Genomic DNA, 23,915 nt, shown 5'->3' on the forward strand with positions numbered 1-23,915 from the left:
ACTAAGTGATTAAAATGATTGAAGAAGATCCTTGACTCTGCTATTGAAGCGTTATGGACAAAGTTATGGACCATTTTATACTGTAAACAGTCCTTGTGAACCAGGGATTTTGACTTGGCTCATCTTTCCAAAGGTTTAATGAGTTCAGGTTTTCTGTCTTCAGTTAGACATGAGAAAGGAAAAAAACACAAGGTGGAGACTTGCCAAGATAAGGAGTTGGGCTCTTCCCTCTCCAACATCTTTATGGACCATTTTATTTTATTTTATAGTGTATGAAGATTAAGGCTTTGCTTGATAGGAACGGAAGGAGAAATTGGCAGGAAGGATTATTTCCTCGTTTATGGCTACGTTCTAAATATATTGTTGGTCCCATGTACTTCCATGTTTATTGTAGTGATTACTGAATATTGTTCTAATATTAACTTGTAACAATGCAATGAAAACTCTGTAACTAAAAACTAAATGTTTGTTTTAGAAAAAATGAAGTTTGGTATATTTATTTATGAATTTAAACTACTTTTTCTGTCTTTTATTATTATTATTATTATTATTATTATTATTATTTACCTTGCATTCTTGATATTTTAAAATTATGTTTTTTCTTTTACTTATCTTCCTGTGTATAAATCTGAACTTACAAAGTTTTAAATTTAAAAAATGATGAAATTAATTATTATGTTAATGTTATAATATTTTAAATTTACTTTTAATAATTTAAATATTTTATTTTAAATGTTCCCTTATTAAGGATTGATTTTAGAATTAATATTTCATTTTTTGAGGTTTCGATCATAAAAGCAGGGCAAGGTAGTTGTCTTTTGGGGAGTTTGGAGTTTATAAATTTATAAATGAAAACTTAAGCTAAATGTAAGACAAGTTGAGTGCAAATAAATTTCTTTGAGATTTGAGTTGTTATTGGACTATTTATGAAAAGGAATGTCACATTAATTTTGGATCTGTTTGTTTTGCACTAAAATATTTTTTGAAAAACGTTTTCATAACTTATACTATTAATTCCAGATATAAAACATTTTACGAGTCAAAAGGGTTAATCAGTGAAAATATCTTACGCCAATTTAACAAATATCTTAGTTAGATAGTGTTTAAGAAATATCAAGCAATAAACTCAGGAAATATTTTAAATAAGACTAAGTCAGATAAACTTTAAAAAAACTCAATCATTAGGATTATTTCAATTACGAGAAGAAAAAAAATTAAGTAAGCCTACACCTTTGAAGACTATTTCAACTGCTACAAGTTGAGAAGAAAAAAAATTAAGTAAGCTTACACGAAGGGTTTAACAAATATCTGAATCAGATAACGTTTAAGAAATATCAAGCAATAGATTTAAAAAATATTTTAAATAAGACTAAGTCAGATAAATTTTAAAAAACTCAATCATTAAAACTATTTCAGCTACTGAGAAGAAAAAAAAATTAAGTAAATTAAGGTATAAAAAGTTCACTTATACTCGCCTACAAGAGAGAATTTGTATTTTTTTCGAAATCTGGCCCAATCTTGTATGCACGTGAGTTTTTTTTTTTTTAACAAGCTTATAATGTATTTTTATATATAAAGCACTCGTCTTTTTTGTACTTTAACAATGTGAAATGTTGAAATCTTATAAAACACATTATTTTTTTAATTATATATATATATATATATATATACATAAACAATAAAACAAAGTAGAAACAACGAACTAGAAAGGTGCAGAAACGACATCCCGTATTTCTTGTAGGTGCAGCAGCTCCTCTAAATACTGCATGTCTTTGGGGTTCATCATCGTTCCTATGTTATCTCTTGCCACGCTTACTACCGGCTCTAATCCCTGCATGTCTTTGGGGTTCATCATCGTTCCTATGTTATCTCTTGCCACGCTTACTACCGGCTCTAATCCCTGCAGTCCTTACCATTTAATATCAGTTTACTAGTAAGTATCCATCTCTGTATATGCAGACTTAATGTTTAACATGCTATAAAATCCAATTTAGCTTCATGCTAAATCAACTGGTAATAATATATCTTTACCTCAGTGAAAATACTCATGGCTTCTTCTATGGTCCTCGTCCTCACCACATACATGGCAGCCTCCTGCAACACCAAACTCAATCCAATGAAGGAAACCCAGAAAAACAAAAAGGAAATATATACATCCGAACAGACCAGTATTAATTTTCAGAGAAAAGAAAACCAAGTAAACCAAAAACAATCAGATAAAACCTACTCTTGCACATTGGATTTCATTAATGTTAAGAGTCCTTGGCTCACTTCCTATGGAAGATTTTCTATCAATCCTTAACGCTGATTTCGCTTCCATTATTGAGAGAGAGAAAGAGAAAGAGACACAAATCTCAAAAACCAAAAAAGAAAGAAGCTTTCTTTTGTGTAGTTTATGGGAAGGTTGTCTGAGGATGAGACAGATCACGAAAGGTTTTGTCGGGAGAGACCACGTAAAATGGAGCTAAACCTTAAATAGGGGGCTGGGATGTTGGTTAAGTGCACTACGTAATGTCACGTGGCAACGTTTTACCTTGCAGTATTCCAACAACGTGGCAACTGGCTTGATATGACATGTGGCGGCTGATAACATGGGGTATTGCAGAATGAAGAAACCTGCTGGTCATACATCACCATAGATCTTTCCCCAAATGGGGAAAAGAAAATCTTGAGGCGCTTCTGTTTCTTTGGTTGATTGCGTATCGTTGTTTGGCAGCAGTTGAACCAATGGGGGATTTCCACGAGTTGTTGGAGGTGAATTTTAACATGGTTGGATTGACCCAAAAGAGGAACACGTGGGCGGTTCGTGATGGGGATTTTGTCATCATGGGGTCCAGTTGATGTGTTTGAGGAGGCGGATGGAATTTGATGCACGTTGGTCACATTTGTGAGATATTTATTTTTGACTTTGAGGGACATACAAAGAATGGTGAGGGGAATTGGAGGACATGTCAAGTCCGTGACATTATTGATGTTTCACCAAATCTTTTGGTTCCTTACTTTATCGACGTTGCTCGATGGACTCATCTTTTTCACTCTGACCATAACCAATCGCCACGACCCAATCTGGCGCCACAAGAAGAGAACGAGCCAAAACCCAACTCGGCTTTCATAGGCAAGGGCCAGAAATTGGCCGGGGTTGGGCCGTTAGGGCCATAAACTAGGCCATGCTAGCCACGGAAGATGTAGCGACCTTGCATGCCACTATTCTTAAATCGGTTGAGCCAAGATGTAGCGACCTCGGGCTAGGCTTCAAGCAAGGAAGTAATTGGGCTCAACCAGCTAGGAAGGAGTAGGAGAAAAAATTAAAAAAAAAAAAAACAAAAGACAAAATAGGTGCTGATATATCATATTGGAAAAAAATTTAAAAAAAATCCAATTTATACCATTTTAATACATTGAGGATTCAATCAGAAGAATTTAAAGAATATGAATTAAAATAAGAGTAATAAAAACAAAAAGAACATGCTATGGACTTGTTAGATTCTTTGTTTGTTTGTTTGTACTACATGAATGTGAACTTTGTCGGTCTCGCTTCATATTTTTCTGTCTCTTCCCTAGTCATAGCTAACCGGCTTTGGTTTGTAGGGTGAGGTGAAAGCAATGGAAAGGGGTGGGTAAATAAATGAAAAAGAAAATGATTTTTATTAGTATTCGGTAAGAGACAAAAGTGAAAAGAAACAAGATACGAAAGATTAACAAATTTCTATCAAGCCCTACTGACGAAGTCCATAACATTAATCCTAATTAGAAGTCCCTTTTAATCAAATAGGCAACAAATAAATTACATTCTTAACCTTTAAATGAAGGCTTATAAATGTTGATCTCTAGCCTCCCATTTATTTTATTTAAATCCCAAATCTTAACCAATATTTAGCACATATTCGTAGGTATTTTCATAATACGAATCTTGAAAATCTTTGTATTTTTTTAAGATAAAAGAAAGAGTTTTTGCATAGACGGCATTATATATGGCCAACAAGCATATCAAATTGTTTAGGACATTAACTTTTTTTTTTCTTTTGAATTTTTGGAACAAAACAATGTTGTTTTCTTTTCTTTTTTTTCCCCCCCTCAATTTACAACTGAAAAGTGGAATTCATTTCCTTTATTCTTTCCTTGTGTAGACAGAATTTATGAATGATATAGGACCTACTCCTTAATCAAATTAATGTGCAAAAATCATCATAAATCAAATCTTTCAGTACAAGTGATTCATTATTAATGGTAGGGGGAAGGATATAATTTTGAAGAGTGCGTTGTTTGCTTTTATAATGTACAAAATGAAAAAAATAAATAAGTACCATGTACTTGGTCTTCAAATATAGTGCTCACTGTAGTAAGTCTTTGGTCAAATATAAAGACAAAACCAAGACATGACCTAAAGTCATGAATAAGAGTTTTTTGTTGGTTGTGTCAATTATTCTTTGTCTCCTACACAGCACAATTTTTGTTTGAATGCCTTTAGTCTCCAAACTATATTGCTCTCCAAACCTAACAGACACAAAGAGCTTTGCTATATGCAAAACTAAAATAAAACTAATCACCAAAAGAGCCCCACTTTCTACTAATATATAAATCTTAATCAGTGCTTTTCAGACTTGGTGCAAGAAATCCCTATATTCCATGCTTGTGCCAACAATTCTCTAAACAACTAGTGAGTGACAGTTTTATGAACATGTAAATATAAAATTAATTAATTAATTAATTAATAAAATTGAAACCCAAAGGCAAAATTTGATGAATATAAATTAATTATTCCATGCTTATACCTTTCCCTCACAATTACACAAGCTGAGTCCTGAGAGGGAAGAAAAAGCCCAAAAACAAAAAGTTGTTGCATTGGGCGTAAGACAGTTTTCCAGCTCAACAAGGCATCAGAGTTTCAGACGATCCCACTTGTGCATGTCCAAAACATCTTCCCAACAATGATAGCTCCTTTCCTTCACAAGTCACAATCTCTTTCTTGTTTTAACTATTTCCACTTACCCTAAAAAAGTTTGCCTCAGTTTCTTCACCGTCCCCTTTAACTATACAAACTGACATAACCGAACTACCCTCCCCAATAAACCATCTTTCATTCCCAGCATAAATAATGGAACAAAAGTTTATATGAACCAAAACCTGTTTTTGAGTTTTTCCCAATCATAAAGCAGAGAGAGAGAGAGAGAGAGGGGGGGATAGAGAAAGAAAGAAAGAAAGAAAGAAAATGTTTGCTCTCTACTGCTTTCTTCGTTCTCAACTCGGTTCCTGACTCGTTCTTCCTAACTCGTTCTTCTTTGACTCAGTTCGTCGCTCGGTCTTTTTACCATGGACGATCCCCCTCGTCGGAGACACGGCTCTCGCCGCCGATCCTGGTGTTGCACGTTCAATGTACCTCCGTCGAGTCCTGACAACCCTTATTTGTCACAGCATTACCGTAGCAATAACAGCAACTGCAAGACTAAACTGGGTCCACAAAAGACTGACTCACTCTCCAAACTCACAACCTCCAGTTCTGTCCCGAACTCACCCCTGAGTTCCAAATCCGGGTTAACTCTCGTGGGTCGGATTGACCCGCGTCGGATCCTTTCACCCGGCCGAGTTTCCCCTATTGACCATACTGATTCCTTAGAAGAAGGTCGCCACTCTTCACAAGCCACCCCATCCGCCGCTGTCGATTCCATACCCAGATCGCGATCGCGGAGTTTTCGGGCCAAAATAGAGAGTCCGGATACCCATTCGGGCAAGGATCCGGGTCGGGTCGAAGGAGATAGAGGAGGTTTGTACGATGTGAGGCTGAATTTGAAAGGGAAAAATGGTGGGGTTTTGGTGTTGGAGCTGAATTCTGGGGTTTTGGCTTCGAATTCGGAGGTTTTCGCGGGTTTGATTGCGGGTTCTTTGGGGAGGAAAATGTGTAGAATAGAGGTTCCTGAGGTTGAAAATTTAGGGGTTTTTAGAGAAACCATTGAGCTTATGTTTGAAGAAAACATAGCGAAGAAGCTTGTCAAAATTGGGGTTTATAGAGCTATTGATATACTTGAGGTTAGCCTTTTTTCTTTTCTTTTCTTTTTTTTTTCAAGAGTTTTATCTAAAACTTAAAATTTTGGTCCTTTTCAGTTTATCTTTTTCCATTGAATTGTTTCGTATCTGTTGGTATTGTTTTAAGATAACTATGTTCAGAGAAATAACTTTGTTTTAAGAAAATAGGAAGCTTAGGGGAAATCGTATTCCTAAAAAAGACCAAAATTATCACACAAGTTATCTTCCCTTGGAAAATCATGAGTGCTTATTAACATCATTTTTTTTATTATTTAAACTTTAAAGATTGATCAAGTTGCGGGATGGAAATATATGAAACTCTGATTTTCTTATCATGTAGAAAATCATATAGGAAGCCAATGATTAGGAAGTTCTTCGTTTTATTATTGGTCAAACGTCCTGTTAGATTTAGAACCATATTTTTACCATGTTTCTTGCCCTAGTTTGACAAATCAAGGATTTCTTTTGTTGTCTCTGCATGTAATTCTTGAATCAAGATTACTTGTTATAGGAGCTTTCTTAAAATTTCGGAGATTGTGAAGCTAATTTAGAAGAACTTTCTTATTGTTGTCAAGTGTTTTCTTTTCCTTGTTTGACACAAATTGTTCTCTGCTACCAAATATGCTATACTCTTATCTATTAACTGAGTTAAATATCAGTCAGTGCAGAAGATATAGCACAAGCTCTTGAGTAGGATTGTAGTGAACAAAATCTTACTGAATTCTGCTTAACTGATTTCAAGAAAACTTCTAAGTTGAAGAATATCAATTGGCAAGTTAACTGTATGAAACATATATTTCACAAGAGCCATCAAGAAAGTAATTCTTGAAACCTGATTTTGACATAAAACTCAAGAATACTAGTGAACTGTAAAAGTGTTGCACGTAATTTCCATTATGAAAAGTGTAAATTTTCTAACAAGGAAGTAATTCTCTTCACTAAAATTTAGTACTGTAGAAAATATAGAGTACTTCTCCTCATGGAGGGTTTTTTCAATGACATGGGCAAAATTTTTAAATGACCTTTGGTGGCCACAGGAAAACAAAGTTTTTCCTCCTACCTCTGTGTTGTAATTTCCTTTTAAGCGAATTAAGATTTTTATTTTAAGTTGTGCTTGTTATCTCCTATTCCTGTTCCTTTTAATATCTGGTCAATTCTTTCTTGATATAATTTTCTCTAATTTTGTTTACATTTCCTTCTTTCCTGAACCATGAAACCATAATTACCAAGCACAATTGCTCAGATCATTCTAAAAATTTCATTTTTTCCCCCCTACAAAGCAAGCACCGAAACCTGTTGAATTGGTTACTGACTTGCTGCTCTTGAATTTCACCAATCTTTGTTCTTAGCTCCAGAAGCTATTTTTCTGTTTAGCTATTTTGCCTAATAATATTATTTATGCTTACATATTGTATTTTTTTAAAGAACAAATTTAGATCTCTTTAGTATTTAGGATTCATATATAAAATGAGATTTGCATGATGACTACTCTTTCATGATAAAGTCAAAAAGTTTTGTTGACTATTTGTGGATTCAATGCATTCTGGTGCCGTGATGCATGGTGAGAGAGCTACCAGCTCAATAAATTTTATGTAAATAGGTTTATCCTTTTAGGATCTAGTGGTTTTCAATTTAATCTTTGAGTACCATCATCAGTTAGCTATAAACTGGGCCTGCATTTAACTTGGTTTTCAAATGGTTGATAAATCTATCAGGCTTATCAACAGTAATCCTCAAGAAATATGGACTGAACCCTTTGGATCTTAGTTTGGGTGGTAAATTATTGGGCTGTAGACAGCTGTAATTCCTAAGTTTAAATAAATCAGTTGAAAACAGGCTAGGGGAAAAAGGGGCTGTAACCCACTTGGTGTTAACAACGCAACCTGGCATATTATATAGACCTATGACAGATAATTTGCAAAGAATGGCTTATATTCTTTTAGAAAAGTTCTATGGTGAAGAGATTATTAGGTTATGCCAAAGCATGTGATTGGATAAGTTTGCTGCTCCAGCATGGTTGGCAGGGCCTTCCCCTTATTCATCCCTCCCTCTTGTATATTTATGGAACTCTCCTCACTGTGCTGTTCTCAGGTCTTATGCAAATTACAGTGCTTTAGACTGGTTTTGCTGAGAGAGCTATTCTAGGTCAATCAGCTTGGTATCAAGGTTGGCCATGCTAATAGATTGGGTTCATTGTCCATGTGGTATGTGAATGGTCCTAGGAAGAATAGCTATGAGATTGGATATTGATCTAGATGGCTTACAGTTCGTGAGATATACTGAATGGTTAGGTTGGCTACTCGAATTGTCTAAAAAAAGAGAAGATGTTGATCATTGACTTTTGGGTTCTTTTCCCTTATTAGACTGCACATCCATGCATATTCATGTAGGTAATTTAAATGCCCTGAGCAGACAACTCTCTGCCATCATGCCCTTGCTGCATTTTCATTTTAGAAGTCATTGCCTTTGATTTCATTCTGATTATAATATATATGGTAATTATTTGCATATGCTAACTTGAAAAATGTTGGCTTTAGTGGTTTTTTTTTCCCAAAGACAAAATTGTGGGGTATAAAAAGTTGCCTCTAAAAGTTGGAAGAGGCAAAATAGATAGTAAAAGATATGAAACCATCTTTAAAAAATCATTATTCTTACTGTGCTATAAACTAATTTTAAGTACTTTGCTTGATCACTGCGATGAGAACTTCAAGCCTTCTTTTTTAGGTATTTTTCTTTGATTAAAATACTAAAGCATCATTTGTAATTGCAATCAGGTATCAGCTGGCATTATGTTTAGCAGAGGTGTTTTGTCTTGTTTGAAGTACCTAGAAGCTGTTCCTTGGACCGAGGAAGAAGAAGAAAAATTAAGGAGCCTGTTTACAAGGTTCATGTTTGATGATGCAACAAGTAGAGATATCTTCGCAAGACTATATTCTCAGGAATCAACAGATACCCATCAAAATTTAGCCAGACATCTTGTTTCATCCATCACCACCTGCTCGGATGCCAATGCAAGAAATGAGCTCAAGTCACTGGTCAAGGGTCTCCTCTGCAAAAGCTCAGTTTATGAGAAGGAGCAACCTGATGTCAACAAGGAGGACTTCTATGCTGTTTGCCAATCTTGTGTGAGTGTGCTAGTCAACCTGTTTGAAGAGGCCTCCGATGCTGTACCCTATGAAAGAAGGGCCAAAAAGGAGATGGGAAAGCCTCTAATTGAACGCATCTCCAGGCAGGTGGATAATATCAATTGGCTGCTGGAGATCTTGCTTGATCGACAGATAGCAGAGGAATTTGTGGATCTCTGGGCCCATCAAGGGGAGTTGCTTATAATGCATGAGAGAGCGTCTCCCATGGTTAGGTATGAGCTAAGCCGGGTTTCAGCAATTATATTCATTGCAATGGGTACAAGGAAGCTGCACTGCCGCTCAGAGGCCAGGTCAGGGCTTCTACAATCATGGTTTGGCCCAATGCTGTTGGACTTTGGTTGGCTGCAAAGATGCAGAAAGGGGCTTGACATGAAGGCATTGGAGGAAGCTATGGGTCAGACCCTCCTTACACTTCCTCTGAAGCAGCAGTATGTGCTGTTTATGGAGTGGTTTCGATGTTTCTCCAAGCATGGCACTGAATGTCCTAATCTCAGCAAGGCCTTCCAGATTTGGTGGCGCAGATCTTTTCTTAGGGGCTCTGAAACATATGCCATCGAATCAAGGTAATTGAGTAATATTCTTTTAATTTTTTGTTTCCCCCATGTGTGTGATATTGCAGTAGTGTAGTGTGAGAGATTCACAAACATCTGTAAGTGAATAATGTAGATTCTATGTAGAATTGTTGTAACACTTTAACCTGTAAGAGGAAAATGGCATCCTATTTTCTTTTGAATCGATCCTTGTGTGTTTATACGCTCAGAAGAATGCCATTGTCAAGTCAGAAAGTAGGAAATAGAGCAACATGCAGGCCAAAACTAGGCTAAAGAATACAGAATATCCTTCTGGTTTCAAAGAATAGCAATCTTGAGGTTATGTCGAGTAGAATTTATAGTTGATCAAAGATCCAAGGTGTAAGGTTAGAATGATATATGTTCTTTTGTTTTCATTTTAGTTGGTATTGGCCTGATCTTACCAACTAAAATAGCTCAGTGTTTGCCAGCACGGGCAGGATAGTTGATATGGCTTGGCTTTAAGGGTCTGATAGGGAACTTGTATATAAATGCCACTTTTCATTCATCCTAAATCTCCGTGATTGAAGAAAGAAAGTGAAAATGGACAATGCTTTTTCTTTTCAAAAGGACAAACTATTATCACCTGGTATACAAACGTTTTTTCAATTAATTACTTTGAGGTGTCAGAAATTAGATTATTAATTTAAACTAATTTCATTCATTTTAAAAGAATTATTTATTAATAACTTAACCCAAAATGTTGGTGAAGCCCATTCTCTTAAGTGTAAGTGAAATTTGAGGAAAAATCTTAGAAAGAATACTATTATGTATGTGCTTAAAAAAAGAAAAGTACTTTCATAAGGTTTTATAAGTATAAACTGGTGTGCCCATACCATTATAGTTGAGATGTGTCACGCCAACTAGATATTTTCTCCGGTCGTTATGTTCAGAAGAAGGGGAGTTAGATGGTACGCCAGCCCAGCATTTTGATCTTCTTTTACCTTTTGATTCCCTCAAGACCGCTAACTTTTGCACTTGGCCTAATCTAACGTTCCAGAAGCATTAGACACCACTTCCATCATAGGTCTTAGCTGTACAGGAATGGACCCCAAAGCCAAATTGTATATTGATTGAGAATCTAAATTTGGGTTACTGAAAAAGGGCTAAATGTCCCAAGCGTCAGGCTGGGCTCAGTAATCAACGGCCGTTATGTTTTCTTAAGCGGTGCATAGCCTACTGTTCGATCGCCACGTGGCAGGTCCATACACTGGCGTGTAAGTTTGTGATGTGATTGTGATGCTACGGGGACCACCTCATCATCGGATGCTATGCATCCATCCTTCTCATGCATGTCTAACCGCCCATGCCATTTTTGGTGTCATTATCCATGCCCCATGCCTGGAAAATATTTTTAGTACATGATGTGATTACTCTTTTATAACCTAAAAAAATAAAATACAAACTAAAACTATTATTCTATTAATAAATTATAAATTTCAGAAAGATAAAGAAAAGAATTTTCTTTAGTGTGCAAAAGCTTCCTTTTTAAAAAAAAAAAAATTCTGATACTTTAGTATAATTATATATATATATATAGAGAGAGAGAGAGAGAGAGATAGAGAGAATTGGAGATGCTTATTTAGAAAGAGACAAGAAGTTCAATTTAAAAGCCCTTCAAATCATTATCAAAAGGCAATAATCTCCTCAAGGCCCATTTGATGGGGATGTCAATTTTTGTTTCCAAACCAAATATTTAACTTATTTCCAATAATTTAAAAGTATAATCCCCTTTATGTTAGGAGTTTAATTTCAATTTTAAGTGGCTCTTTTCTATTTTATTTTGACAAAAGTGGCTTTTTCTTAATTGATTTGGAATTGGCAGCCTTATTTTGTGCATTTCCCTTCAAAATCCTTCAATTTGGGCAAGAAAATATATAATTTCCAAGAATAAATCTTTTGATCCAAGCATCACATAATTTAGACAGTTTTTCTAAATTATTCTGCTCCATTATGAAAGTGCTTCACAATAATTAATAATGGGCCCCCATCTAGGGTTGACCCTAACTTCTTATCACCATTGAATCTGCCATTTTTCCATGGAAATTAGTATCAAAGAATATTTCCTATTTTTTATGATTATTTTTGGTTTATCTTGAGGACTCACTCTTGGGGATTTAAGTTAATTACTATTAATTTTTTGTAACGATTTTTTTGCATTAAGTTTTGTAATTAGCATATTCTCTCTGTTTTTTTCCTAGTAATTAACAGATTCTTATTCAAGCTATATATTTTAGTTCTTTTAGTCGCACATCTTTTATTTATTTTTTAATTATTTGTTTTATAAATGAACTTATTATGCTCTAAACAAAATTTTTTACGGAGATGAAAATAAAAAAAATTAAGTAAGAACCTAACTTAATATCAATAATACGTCGAAGACATGTAATATTTTTAGTAAGAAAAAGAAAATTGAAATATATGTAATTATTAAAATATAATGTGATAAAGGAAAAGAGGTAAATCTAACTTTACTTAAAAAAAGATGATTATTGCATTAAATGTGATAATTATGAATATTTTTCAAGCCAAAATATAAAAACATTACTTTTATTATAGACTAAAATATTTATATTAGTACTAATAAGAAATTGAGTTTGGACTATAAATGATTTTAAGTTCCAATATGATAAGATATTGTCATGTTAATCTTTAACATACTATTTTGATAAAAGACTTATATCTTAACCAGATTTTATGTATGAAAAAATAAAATAATATATGGATCGTGTTTTTTTTTTTAACATGTGTTCAATTAATCAATAATTATTTTTAAAATATATTTTAAATAAATACATGTCAATCTCTAAAATTAAAATTTTTTATCTTGGATGCAAATAATTTATAAAATAAATGAGAAATATATGAGATGAGAACCATCATCATCATCATCTAACATGTCATTCGCGTTAGAAACACACATGGACTCCACATAAAAAAAAAAAAAGAAAAGAAAAGAAGAAGATTTGACTTTGTAGATAGAAATAACGTAGGAAAAAAAAAGAAAAAAAGAAAAAAACCAAAAAAAAAAAATGAATTAAATCCAAAGGAATTTTGACGTCCGCAAGAACACACACACATAAACTCTGGGTACACTGTCTTTCTTCGCTCTTTGCGCCTCTCTTCTCTTTCTATTTCTAAAGAAAACAGACTGAAGAAAGAAAGTGCAGAGACTGCAGTAAATACCCAAAAAGGCCAAAAAAAAAAAAGAAGGATATATATGTAAATAAAATTGTACGGACGTATATAGATATTAATACTAATAACAATAATGATAATCTGTTGATATTGTTTTGTTATCACATTCAAATTCCAAAGAAATCCTATTGGAGAAGAGCTTCAAGACAAAATAAAAATAATTACTTTAAATAATTAATATTATTATATTCGGCTTTGTTTGGAGTTGTGTCGGCTATCTTTTTGGGTTTATTGCGGAAAAGATCAACAATTTCTTCTCTGAAGAATTTTCAACACTGCCACTTGACACTGTAAGTTCTCTCCCTCTTTCTCTCCTTTCTTTTCTTTTTTTTTTTTAATGGGTTCTCTTTGTTTGGGAGAATGAAGAACAAAAAGTATTTCACTTTTTTCCCATACTTTTCATGTATCTTTTCTTTTCTTTTTTCTTTGTCTTTGGGATTTCATGTCATTGGTGAATTATGATATTCTTTTCTGTGTTTAATATGTGGGTTTTCATTGATATCTAGTCTCTTTTTTTTATTGTGGGTGTTGGTTTCTGGGTTTAGAATGGGAGGAAGGGTTCAATTTTTATTGACTCCGGTTGTAATTTTAGTGTTAAATTCTTGGATTTTCTTTCTTTTTCCTACATTTTACTTGCAACCAAATATAGATGAAAGCTTCATTTTTTTTTTTTGTATTTTGAATTTGGGAGATGGAATTATTTCACTTTGATCTTTTTTTTTCATCTTGTTTTTCACTTTGCATAATGTCACTATCATTTTCTTTTGATACTATTATATTCTGCTTGAACCACATTTGCAAGTACATGTGCCAAGTAGAGACAATTATTTGATGGTGGGTTTTGGCTTTGTGTTTTATGATAGTGTATTTTAGGGCTTAATTGTTCTAAATATCAAATAGAATTTTCACTAAATGGTCTCAGCTTGTGGCCAAAGATTCTTATTTGTGAACAAGTGCTGAAATTCTTATAATGGTCATGACCCTTTTTCTTGCTTGGGATTAACCCTTTTATTGTCTATAATTCAGGTTCTAGTGGGCAGAAGGAAACAGTTGTCACTTCTGTTCCAAAACGCTGACAAGCTGGAGGTGTTAGTTCTGAATATTGCCTGGATTTTGCTTCTTGGTTTAATGGAATTTAGACCTTTCTCTGTCAAGGTGCCTGGGGAGGCTCAGCAGGATATCTGGGTATGGTGACTTCAAGCCGTATTAGTTCACTTTGGTGAGTTTGTTGAGCTGTTGTGGTCTTATTTCAAGGAAAATGGTGCCGTCTGGGCCACCAACTCCTATTGGTGGTGCCCAGTCTGTTTCTCCAGCACTTATGCGATCGAATTCTGCTATTTTGGGGTCTCAAGGTGGCTCAATGCCTCAGCAAGCAACATTTTCTTCACTTGTCTCACCAAGAGCACAGTATAACATGAATTTGCTAGGAAGCACTGCAAACATTTCATCACTTCTCAATCAGACTTTTGGCAATGGGGGTTTGAACTCTGGCCTATCTGGTGTGAGTGGTTTCCAACGGGGAGGTTTTGATGCTGCAGCTGACTCTGATCCTCTTACTGCTGCAGCAAATGAGATTGGTTTTAATATACCTCCTTTCACACCATCAAATGTTGCAAACTCTGGGTCATCAGGCCAACTTCAGAATCAACAAATTTCAAACTCTTCTGGAAACCCTGCACTGTTAGATCAACAGCAATCTCAAGTTCAGCAATTTGAGCCACAAAAGTTTCAGCATAATCAGCAGCCAATGCAACAGTTCCCTCTTTCTCACAGCCAACCACAGCATCAACAGCAGCAATTTCAATCAATCCGAGGAGGGTTGGGGGGCCCTGGTGCAGTCAAGTTGGAGCCTCAGACTATGAATGATCAGGTTGGTCCCCAGCAACAGTTGCAGTCATTCCGAAACCATGGACCAGTGAAGCTAGAGTCTCAACAGAACCAAATTGGAAGAGGCATAGGACCTGTGAAATTGGAGCGTCAACAGTCTGAGCAAGCAATGTTTTTGCAGCAGCAGCAGCAGCAGCAACAGCAGCAGCAGCAGTTTCTCCAGTTGTCCAGGCAGTCTTCTCAAGCTGCTATTGCGCAGATGAATCTTTTGCAACAACAGCGTTTTTTGCAGATGCAACAACAGCAACAACTGTTGAAATCACTTCCTCAGCAAAGGCCTCAACTACAGACTCAATTTCAGCCGCAGAACTTGCCTATTAGATCTGCTGTTAGACCAGTTTATGAACCAGGAACTTGCGCTCGGCGTTTGACCCAGTACATATATCAGCAACAGCACAGACCTAATGTAAGATAAATTCTTTTGTGGAATGATTTGTTCTTCTGGTGATTGCCCTTTTACTTGGTAATAACACTTATTCTTGATCCAGGATAACAATATTGAATTCTGGCGGAAATTTGTTGCTGAATTTTTTGCTCCTAATGCAAAGAAAAGGTGGTGTGTTTCGTTGTATGGAAATAGTCGCCAAACTAATGGTGTTTTTCCTCAGGTATGTTGTTTAAAGACATTAATTGACTTACACTTTACTGTCAATAGAGAGAGGAAAAGCTGGTGTTTTAGAAAGAGAGAGGAAGAGTGGTTGGCATGGAGTATCCTTGGTGCACTCCTTTCCCAGATTTTAAATTTGCTAAATTATGTCTCGGAGGATCACCTTTGTTAATAGTTGATGAAAGTGTGAAATGTCAATAATGAGGTATGAGAGATAATTACCTTTGCCATCCAGTTATGCTAGTTTGGAAAACAGTCAGACTCAAAAAAAGAAAAGGAAAAATACTGTCAGATAAGGTGCTGTAGTTTCTGTTGTAGCCCTGGCCTCATTCAAGGATAAGTATGAAGAATCTAGTTCCCCTTGTGAGATACATAGGTGTGAGACAAAAGATATATGATTTAAAAGGAAAAATATAATCTCAAGTGGGCAGTCATCAAAAGTAACTATAGAAGTGGTAGTTGGTTTGGGGATATGATAATAATTTTCTCCATTGATGTTAAGTAAGATTTATATGCTTGGAGAAAACAGATTTCTATCGTTATAAAGGAAAACTCTGGTTTTAGCAATAGAATGAGAATTTAGTAGTATGTTGTGGGTTGACAGGGGAGCAAGTAGACTTGGCAATTTTGGAAATAATCCGTTAACACGACATAAGAACGACATGAATTTAGAGGGTTTGAGTTTTGGGTTATCGTGTTTTGTGTGTTAATCATGGTAACATTTTAAGATATGACCATTAAGTGTCTTAAACGAGTAAACCTATTTAATCCATTTAATTAATCGGGTTACCATGTTGACCCATATAACCTACTTATGAACCCATTTAATATAATTATTTAAAGGACTGTTTAAATCTTGTTAAAATGATTTTAAATAATTAATTTAGGAACCTTGATAATTATTATGTTGTTATAGATGCTTTATGATTATTAGTTTTAAATTTTAATAACGGAGTTATATGTTTTAATAATAAAAAGTATTTTAATTTAAACAGGTTATTTCATTAAAATCAAATTTTAACATGTTACTTGATGTTAATTGTGTTTAAAAAGTTGTCAATCGTGTTGTGTCATATAAAATTTAACTCAGCGTGTTTAATAAACGTGTTAGTCATGTCATATTGTGTCATGTAACATGTTCAATAAATATATCTGTGTACGTGTTTAGGCCTATGATGTGTCTAATTAATCGTGTCATGTCTGATTTACCCATATAACTACTAATATGATTAAGACACGTGAATACGAATTGCCAGGTCTAGGAGCATGCTAGGATCTTGTTTGCCTATCTATTTATGTCATTGGAGTCTTGACCAATTAATATGATACTTTCCAATTTTTGGAATGCTTCACAAAGCTGAAGATTTTGCTGTTTGGTCATTGTGAGGAAATATTAGAAATTTAATTGCAGCATTTGCAGGACTTATGGCACTGTGAAATATGCAACCGCAAGCCTGGTCGTGGTTTTGGTATGTTATTTCTTTCACCACATTTTATGGTTATTTAAAGACTTACTTTTGGAGCTGACTATATCTTGTCATATTAAGTTCGGAGCTGATATATCTTTCAATAAAAGTGTTCTGTATTCTATGTAAATGATCCTGCTTCTTGGCTAATGTTTTATCGAGTTCTGCATCTATGAGTATTGGGAAAGTATAGGGACTACTATGGATTCATAGGGACTACTATGGATTCAATCTTTTTAATTTACTGTCATTTGGCATACAATTAGTGACAAAGCTCTAATCTCTTGCTTTAGCATTAAGACATTGTATCTGAATGCGATCCTTTGAACATATACAGGATACATTTGATGCCTGCTTTAACCAATATCCGGGCTTTCTTTGCATGATAGATAGAAAGAAATATTTAGACACTTAACCAAAAGAAGTGGTGCATGCTACCTTTCTTGGTAATTGTCTCTTTGGACATGCATCGTAGTTTAGGTACATAGGGTTCATTTACAGCTACACTGACAAGTTGGGTCTTCAATCTCTACTGTTATCGTCTGAGTCTTAAGTATCATAGACATTAGGCTGTTGCCCTATCTGTTTACTCTCAGGTGGATTGATAAATTCCTTTTACTTGGTCTTCACTTGAAATGCCATAAAGCAATAGTATATGTATGAATCAGGCATAGGTGATGCTATTTTGCTTCTTAACTTTTCTATCCCATTGTATTGAAGTTTTAGGAATGGAAACGGAAGGAGTAGAATGGTGAAACTGTTGAAAGTAAGATGATTGGTGGTTTTAAGGGAATAAATCTATTTTCTTTGGACTCCATGTAGTTAGTTCCAATATGATGATGAAAAATATAGTTGAATGTATAAGTTATATTCCTCCATGGTGCACAAGTGTATCACTATTTAATGAGTGGTTCGGCTTTCAAAACAAATGACTGGTTCATGGAAAAGGAAACAAAGATATGCCTTAAAAGCTGAACAGCTGAAAATCTAAGTAGAATTTTGTTCATCTTCTGTGAGAGAGTTAAGAATATGACCTTGTATCTGTGTGGGAAAAAGTTCTATTATTTCTTGTCCCACATTGCACAAATTACACATGTGAAAAGCATACCCTCATTGTTGCAATGGAATTTGATGTAAATGTCAAAACTTTGCTTTTGAAACACTTTCTTCGTCCTCTCAGAGACAACTGTTGAGGTTCTACCCAGGCTATTTAAAATCAAATATGACAGTGGCACTTTGGAGGAGCTTCTTTATGTTGATATGCCGCGTGAATATCATAATGCGAATGGTCAAATTGTCCTTGACTATGCAAAAGCAATACAAGAGAGTGTCTTTGAGCATCTTCGTGTAGTACGGGATGGTCAACTTCGTATTGTGTTCTCTCCAGATCTAAAGGTTTGAAGATGCTAAATTCTATGTGTTAACAGAGGTTATAACTTTTGGAACTTCTAATGGATTGACATTCTGTTTATCTTATCTTACTGTGTTCATGCTATCTAGATTTGCTCTTGGGAGTTTTGTGCACGACGTCACGAGGAGCTTATTCCTCGAAGGTTGATCATACCTCAGGTATATACACTGATGATTTATATGTCTGATGTAGATTTATGTGCTTAAGTAGCAGTCTTGCAACATCCTCTCATGGAGCCACGATGAGTGTAAATTAACTTGACTTTGTTAAGCGTTAGTGTAAGGCTGGTTCACTAAAAAAATCTTTCATTGTTGAGCTAGTTCCTTTCATCTTCTCTCTAAAAGAACATAGATAAGCCTAAAGGTTTTTTTTTTTTTTTAGAAATGGTGTAAACAGGGAGTAGTAGAAGGTGAAGGAAAAAGTTAAAGATCCCCCTCCCCCCTGGTCCTCCCATTTCCCCACCCTGAGCTTTGGAAAGGAAAAATCTCTGTTTTTTATTTGGGGTGGGGGGCGTGATTTTTTCCTCCTGCTCTTTTGTGCTTGCTCTGACTTATCTTCTCTGGTGGAGGTGTTAAGGGTGGTAAAATGGTGTTTGATGAACTGAAAAACACCCTTTCATAGATTCAATGAAGCCTTTATCCCGGTACAAGTTGGGGAAGAGCTTCATTTTCATGGACTATGGTTATTGATTAAAGTTGTTCCAGGTAAGTCAACTTGGAGCTGCTGCACAGAAGTATCAAGCATCGGCACAGAATGCATCATCCAACTTATCTGCAGTGGACTTACAGAATAACTGTAATATGTGAGTTTTCTATTCTTAGTAAATCATTCTCATAGTTAATGAATTATGCTCTCCGTGTGGTCTGTGTAACATGTGAGTTATTTATTCATAACTTGAAGAGGGTGTCATCCATGGATTTAAAACACATTGGATGAAAAGGAGAAGTGCTACGCAGATGCCTGCTAAATTTGAAAGGAAAGTCATAAAAGCATAAGGCCATACTATTGTCTACAGTGCTGATATTGGTCGAGTGGTTAGAAGACAAAACGTCCATGAGATGTGTGTAAATGAAATGGAGATGTTGAAATGTCATTTAAGAAAAGCTAGACTAAGAAATGAAAATATTCTTAAGAACATATAGCTTGCATGAAATGAGGATGAGTTAAGAGAAGGATAAGTTAAATGGTTTACTCATGCAACGTAGATGTAGGGTTGCTCCCTTACTCTCATAGGCAAGATAGATTTGATTCAATTAGGTCTGAAGTGGAGGCAGGTAGGGAACTGATGAGAAGGGACTTGATTGATGTCTTTGGATCTTTTAAAGGATATAACGTCAGATCAACTGGGCGAAGAAATGAATTCATGTATCTAATCCTGAACTTTTTGGAATTAAGACTCAGTTGTGTTGTGTAGATGATAGTTAGAACATGTTTTAAATCATGCCCCCATATGTTACTTAATGGCAGGTACAAGGTTGACTTGAATATCTAACTGAATGTGATGTAGAAGTGTTGTTCTTGCAAAAAACGCTATTCCAACTTTTCCTGATTCACATATTCCACTCACCATTTGTACATATGTATAGTAGTCACTTATCACATTTTTCACTTGTCACTTTTGTCAATGATACAAGTCATTTTTGCAGGTTTGTTGCATCTGCTCGTCAATTAGCAAAATCCTTGGATGTTCCTTTAGTTAATGATTTAGGATATACAAAGAGATATGTCCGGTGCCTTCAGGTATCATAGGTGTCAACTTTATTTTCTGTTGTTCTGAAGTACAGCATTTCTTTATGGCTTGTCTTTCTGCTCTAATGATTTTAGTTTAATCTGCAAGAGTTTTATAATCAAGTAAAATTGCCAATTTTGTTAATCTCAAATCATAACTTTTTTTAATTGGTAAAACCAGTCACATGGCAGATATGGCTTTAACATGAGAAAAATTACAAATGCACCAAAACATGTTGTTCCTTGTTATTTTTCTTTCTTTTTTCTTCATATTTTTTAATAACTTCTTTTATGTCTACAAATAATGGGATCTTCCCTCTTCCTTTTTTCTTCTGTCATTGCCCTTTTTATTTATATATTCTTTTTATCATGCAAATTCAACAATTAAACAATATCTAATAATTGAATGATTGAATGTGACTTGCTACTAAATCAAGCCTTAATTTCTGTTATTGTCCAGTATTAGAGTCATCTAACTAGATTTTACCATATTTAGAAATTTAGTGGTTTGAGATTTATGGGGTTAGCAATTTTTCTTGTTTGTACGAAATTCTATAGGATGAGATGAAAGTTTCTACAATAAAACCAGAGGGACTGATCTAAAATTGTAACATAAAAAAACCATGTCGTAATTTTTATTATTAGAATTGCACATGTTAGCACTGCTAGTTGGTGCCCTTTGTGGCACGTAAGCAGCAGTATGAGTAAACGGAGATGTGCTTTTTACAAATTAATGTTAAGGAAATGATCTCAAGATTTCATGAAATTATAGGGACTAAATTCATAATAGGACTAATTAGGTCCTCAAAATCATTTTATTTTTATTTTTTGTATTTTGGTGGTGCCTGTCAGGTATAGGGAGATAAATTCTGTATTGATTGAAAAATTATTTGGTAAACAGATGAGCCTTATCATAATAGTGGGGTTTAAGCTTAATTAGATTTTAGGTCTTTTGATCAATGAAAATGATTAGTGGGCAAAACTCCTTTATATGATTAATATTAATATATTATTTTTTAAACCCTTTTCTTATTATCCAACTTTTCTTCTTCATCTACAAATGTGCCTTCTCCCAATGGTGTTTTGTCTACTCTCATATCATCTTACATGAAGCACAAATTCAAAGCTATTGGCTAGACAAATGATATTACCAGCTTAGCTTAAGAGGAATTATAAGTTTATATGTGATCTAACCGGTGGTTTCCTATTTGTTCTGGTTAACCAATTGCAGATATCAGAGGTCGTTAATAGCATGAAAGATTTGATCGATTATAGCCGAGAGACAGGAATGGGACCCATGGGTATTCTCATTAAATTCTGCTCTTCCAATTTACAGTCGTTATTCGTGTTCACTGATTTATTAAGAAGCATTCTTGTTGATCAATTGTGTTATGCATATGCTGCCTGGCCTGTCTGAGCCCCTAATAATTAGGTAGAGTACTAGGCCCTTGTTGCAGCTAGAAACCTGGAACAAATTGACTCAGATTGTCATACCCTTGCAAGAATCCAGAGAAACCTTAGTTGATGGAGGCACCAAATTGTCCCCACCAGATTGCAAGTTCAAAATGATGAACTGTGGGTGGCTCATTGAAAACTCTTATCCTCTGAAGTATTTCACAATCAGCTTACTCGTCAGGTCATGCTTCAGGATCAGTTTAAGAAAAGTCCTGTTTACCACCCTACACTTCCAAGTGTAGCCATTTTTGGTTGTTCTATGTAATTGTGCTGAATTTATCCAGCAAAGCTTAAATTGAGTAATAAAACCATCAGTTTGGGAACCTTTATGTGCCCAAGATAATCTGGGATAATATGTCACCAGAGGCCAGCTAACTTGACTAGAGTTTGTAACTGGATCAATATTAGCTATTTGTGTGGAAATAAAACTGGATGCAGTTTTAACCATGAGATTCAACTGGCTTTTGAGGGTCGTTTGGATGGGCATCATATGCCATTTAGGAGGATTACTTTGTCCTGTTTAATACGGACTGAGCTTGAGGCCCTGAGTAATACTAGTGTTGCACTAGCTTCATTGGTTTTGTTTTAGTTTGAATGTTGAAGAAGATTCTTGAGATGTATGATTTGGACAAATTAATGATCTTGGCCCAAGTATGTCAATAAACATCTCTCATAAAATGTTAATAAATCAAAATTATTATGGAAACCTTAAAATGCCACAAGTAGCAATGTCATTGATCTGTCTCTTTTCTCTTTTAAATGTTTGTAGTTTTTTTTTTGAAAGGAAATGGTTGTAGTTTTCACTTTCCCTTAAGGTGTTGGTTAGTAATATTTTTGATTCATGTTCAGAAAGTCTGGCCAAGTTCCCACGAAGGAGTGCTCCATCATCTGCACAGCATAATTCAGCTCAGCAACCTGAGGAGCAGCAGCAAATTACTGGAGACAATGCAAATAATGATCCTCATTCAATACAATCAAGTGTTCTGCAGCCTTCTACAAGCAATGGTGTTGCCCGTGTAAACAACTCCCAGGGTGCAACATCCACTTCTACATCTGCTACCACCATTGTTGGGGTTCTCCATCAGAATTCCATGAATTCTAGGATTGAGAACCAGATGAACAATCCAAACAGTCCCTATGCTGGAACCCAAGTTCAGATCCCATCTGCTGGGTCCTCTACTACTTTGCCACCTGCTCAACCAAATCCCTCTTCACCCTTCTCATCTCCGACGCCGTCCTCATCTAATCTCCCTCCGCAAAGTTCTAATGCATTGGCTCCTACAATTACTGCAAACCATGTCAATTCAGCAAATTCATCTGCACAAATTCCACCGCAGCAGTCATCTCAGTCAAGTGAGGTTGACCCAAATGAATCCCAGAGCTCTGTTGAAAAAATCATTCCAGAAATAATGATTCCATCACAGTTCAGTGAAGCAAGTAACACGGTCAGTGGTGGTTCTGTAAGGAATAACTTGAAGAACAATAATGGGCCTCCCCAGGTTAGTGGTAGCTGCTTGATGGGGAATGGGTTCATCAATAACGGTTCAGGCATTGGGGGTGGAGGATTCGGCAACTTGAGTGGTGGTATGCGTCTTTCTCCAAACCCAACCGCCATGAGATCCACCATGGGAAATAACTCCATGAATTTCAGTGGAAGGGCGAGCATGCCATTGATGCCTCAAGATGCTGTGAGCCATCATCAGCAACAAGAATTAGCTAACAGATTACTTAATGGGCTTGGAGCAGTAAATGGCTTTAATAATCTTCAATTTGATTGGAAATCCCCTTAAAACTAGCTTTGTTGATTACTCTTTATGAATTTGCCGAGGTTTGTGGGTGGTGATACAGAGTGCTTGTGCGATGCATCCTAGTTTGACTTTTGAGTTTGGAGTGGTCATGCATAGTTAGGAGGATTTCTTCAACCTGGTACTGATTATAGAGAAGGATATGATTACGTTTAACTCGGCCTTGGCAGTTGAATAGTTAATTGTTTAAATCTTCTTGGATTCCCCCCGCCCTTGGAGTGTGCTTGTAGGGTTCCCTTTCGATGTCTGAGTAATGTATATGGTTCTCATGTTATACCGTATCTTCTTTCTGTATAACAGGTGCCAGAAGGGAACTCTGGCTTGAGGCTTTCGTAAAGTATAGCTTCCCAACATTGTTCTCTTTTTGATGAAATTTTGTATACATATATTGAATATATGCAGCCAAGAAGAAGGAAAAAAAAACAGTAGTAATGCAGGTATATGTAATGGATAAATTCTGAACAGTTTGTTTGAATGATGTTGGAAACAATTACTTGCCCTTGTTTGGAATGTAGTGTAAAGGCTCAAATTTGCCGTTCTGCTGTTCCAGGAAGAGGACTCTCAGCCTTCTAGCAGAGATTTAGTTCATTGCTTTGCTTATATTATACATAATGAAGAGTAA

At 35.3% G+C, this 23,915-nt stretch overlaps 3 protein-coding genes across 4 annotated transcripts; 2 read left to right on the forward strand and 1 right to left on the reverse strand.

Moving 5' to 3' along the window:
• Positions 1-1,608: 1,608 nt before the first annotated feature.
• On the reverse strand, positions 1,609-2,438 carry LOC18611852 (uncharacterized). The gene is made up of 3 exons (XM_007048318.3): positions 2,228-2,438; positions 2,032-2,094; positions 1,609-1,900 (listed from the first exon to the last, which is right to left on the reverse strand). The coding sequence occupies exons 1-3, from the start codon at positions 2,318-2,320 to the stop codon at positions 1,703-1,705; spliced, it is 354 nt and encodes a 117-aa protein (XP_007048380.3). The 5' UTR covers positions 2,321-2,438; the 3' UTR covers positions 1,609-1,702.
• A 2,733-nt stretch (positions 2,439-5,171) lies between these two features.
• LOC18611853 (PRLI-interacting factor) lies at positions 5,172-9,900 on the forward strand. The gene is made up of 2 exons (XM_018114125.2): positions 5,172-6,024; positions 8,796-9,900. Exons 1-2 carry the CDS (start codon positions 5,311-5,313, stop codon positions 9,732-9,734), a joined length of 1,653 nt encoding a protein of 550 aa, XP_017969614.2. The 5' UTR covers positions 5,172-5,310; the 3' UTR covers positions 9,735-9,900.
• A 2,874-nt stretch (positions 9,901-12,774) lies between these two features.
• LOC18611854 (transcriptional corepressor SEUSS-like) lies at positions 12,775-23,846 on the forward strand. Of its 2 annotated transcripts, none has more exons than XM_018123496.2 (10): positions 12,775-13,224; positions 13,961-15,227; positions 15,310-15,429; positions 16,840-16,897; positions 18,075-18,289; positions 18,395-18,463; positions 19,010-19,107; positions 19,952-20,045; positions 21,265-21,334; positions 22,338-23,846. In XM_018123496.2, the coding sequence occupies exons 2-10, from the start codon at positions 14,193-14,195 to the stop codon at positions 23,276-23,278; spliced, it is 2,700 nt and encodes an 899-aa protein (XP_017978985.2). In that variant the 5' UTR covers positions 12,775-13,224; positions 13,961-14,192; the 3' UTR covers positions 23,279-23,846. The 2 variants fall into 2 exon arrangements, with proteins under 2 accessions (XP_017978985.2, XP_007048382.3); XM_007048320.3 differs by having other exon boundaries at positions 16,849-16,897.
• The last annotated feature ends 69 nt before the right edge of the window (positions 23,847-23,915 follow it).

The sequence above is a fragment of the Theobroma cacao genome, chromosome 1, assembly GCF_053813885.1.
Source record: "Theobroma cacao isolate CCN51 chromosome 1, ASM5381388v1, whole genome shotgun sequence".
In the NCBI taxonomy this organism is placed as follows: domain Eukaryota; kingdom Viridiplantae; phylum Streptophyta; class Magnoliopsida; order Malvales; family Malvaceae; genus Theobroma; species Theobroma cacao.

Excerpts from the sequence above, each read along its gene's own strand:
- LOC18611854 (XM_018123496.2), top strand. The coding sequence starts at position 14,193 with ATGGTGCCGTCTGGGCCACCAACTCCTATTGGTGGTGCCCAGTCTGTT. Across the intron at positions 16,898-18,074 it reads CAAGCCTGGTCGTGGTTTTG|AGACAACTGTTGAGGTTCTA; the intron begins GTATGTTATTTC and ends TCGTCCTCTCAG. Across the intron at positions 19,108-19,951 it reads TTACAGAATAACTGTAATAT|GTTTGTTGCATCTGCTCGTC; the intron begins GTGAGTTTTCTA and ends TCATTTTTGCAG.
- LOC18611853 (XM_018114125.2), top strand. The coding sequence starts at position 5,311 with ATGGACGATCCCCCTCGTCGGAGACACGGCTCTCGCCGCCGATCCTGG. Across the intron at positions 6,025-8,795 it reads GAGCTATTGATATACTTGAG|GTATCAGCTGGCATTATGTT; the intron begins GTTAGCCTTTTT and ends AATTGCAATCAG.
- LOC18611852 (XM_007048318.3), bottom strand. The coding sequence starts at position 2,320 with ATGGAAGCGAAATCAGCGTTAAGGATTGATAGAAAATCTTCCATAGGA. Across the intron at positions 2,095-2,227 it reads ATGAAATCCAATGTGCAAGA|GAGGCTGCCATGTATGTGGT; the intron begins GTAGGTTTTATC and ends TTGGTGTTGCAG. Across the intron at positions 1,901-2,031 it reads CCATGAGTATTTTCACTGAG|GGATTAGAGCCGGTAGTAAG; the intron begins GTAAAGATATAT and ends TAAGGACTGCAG.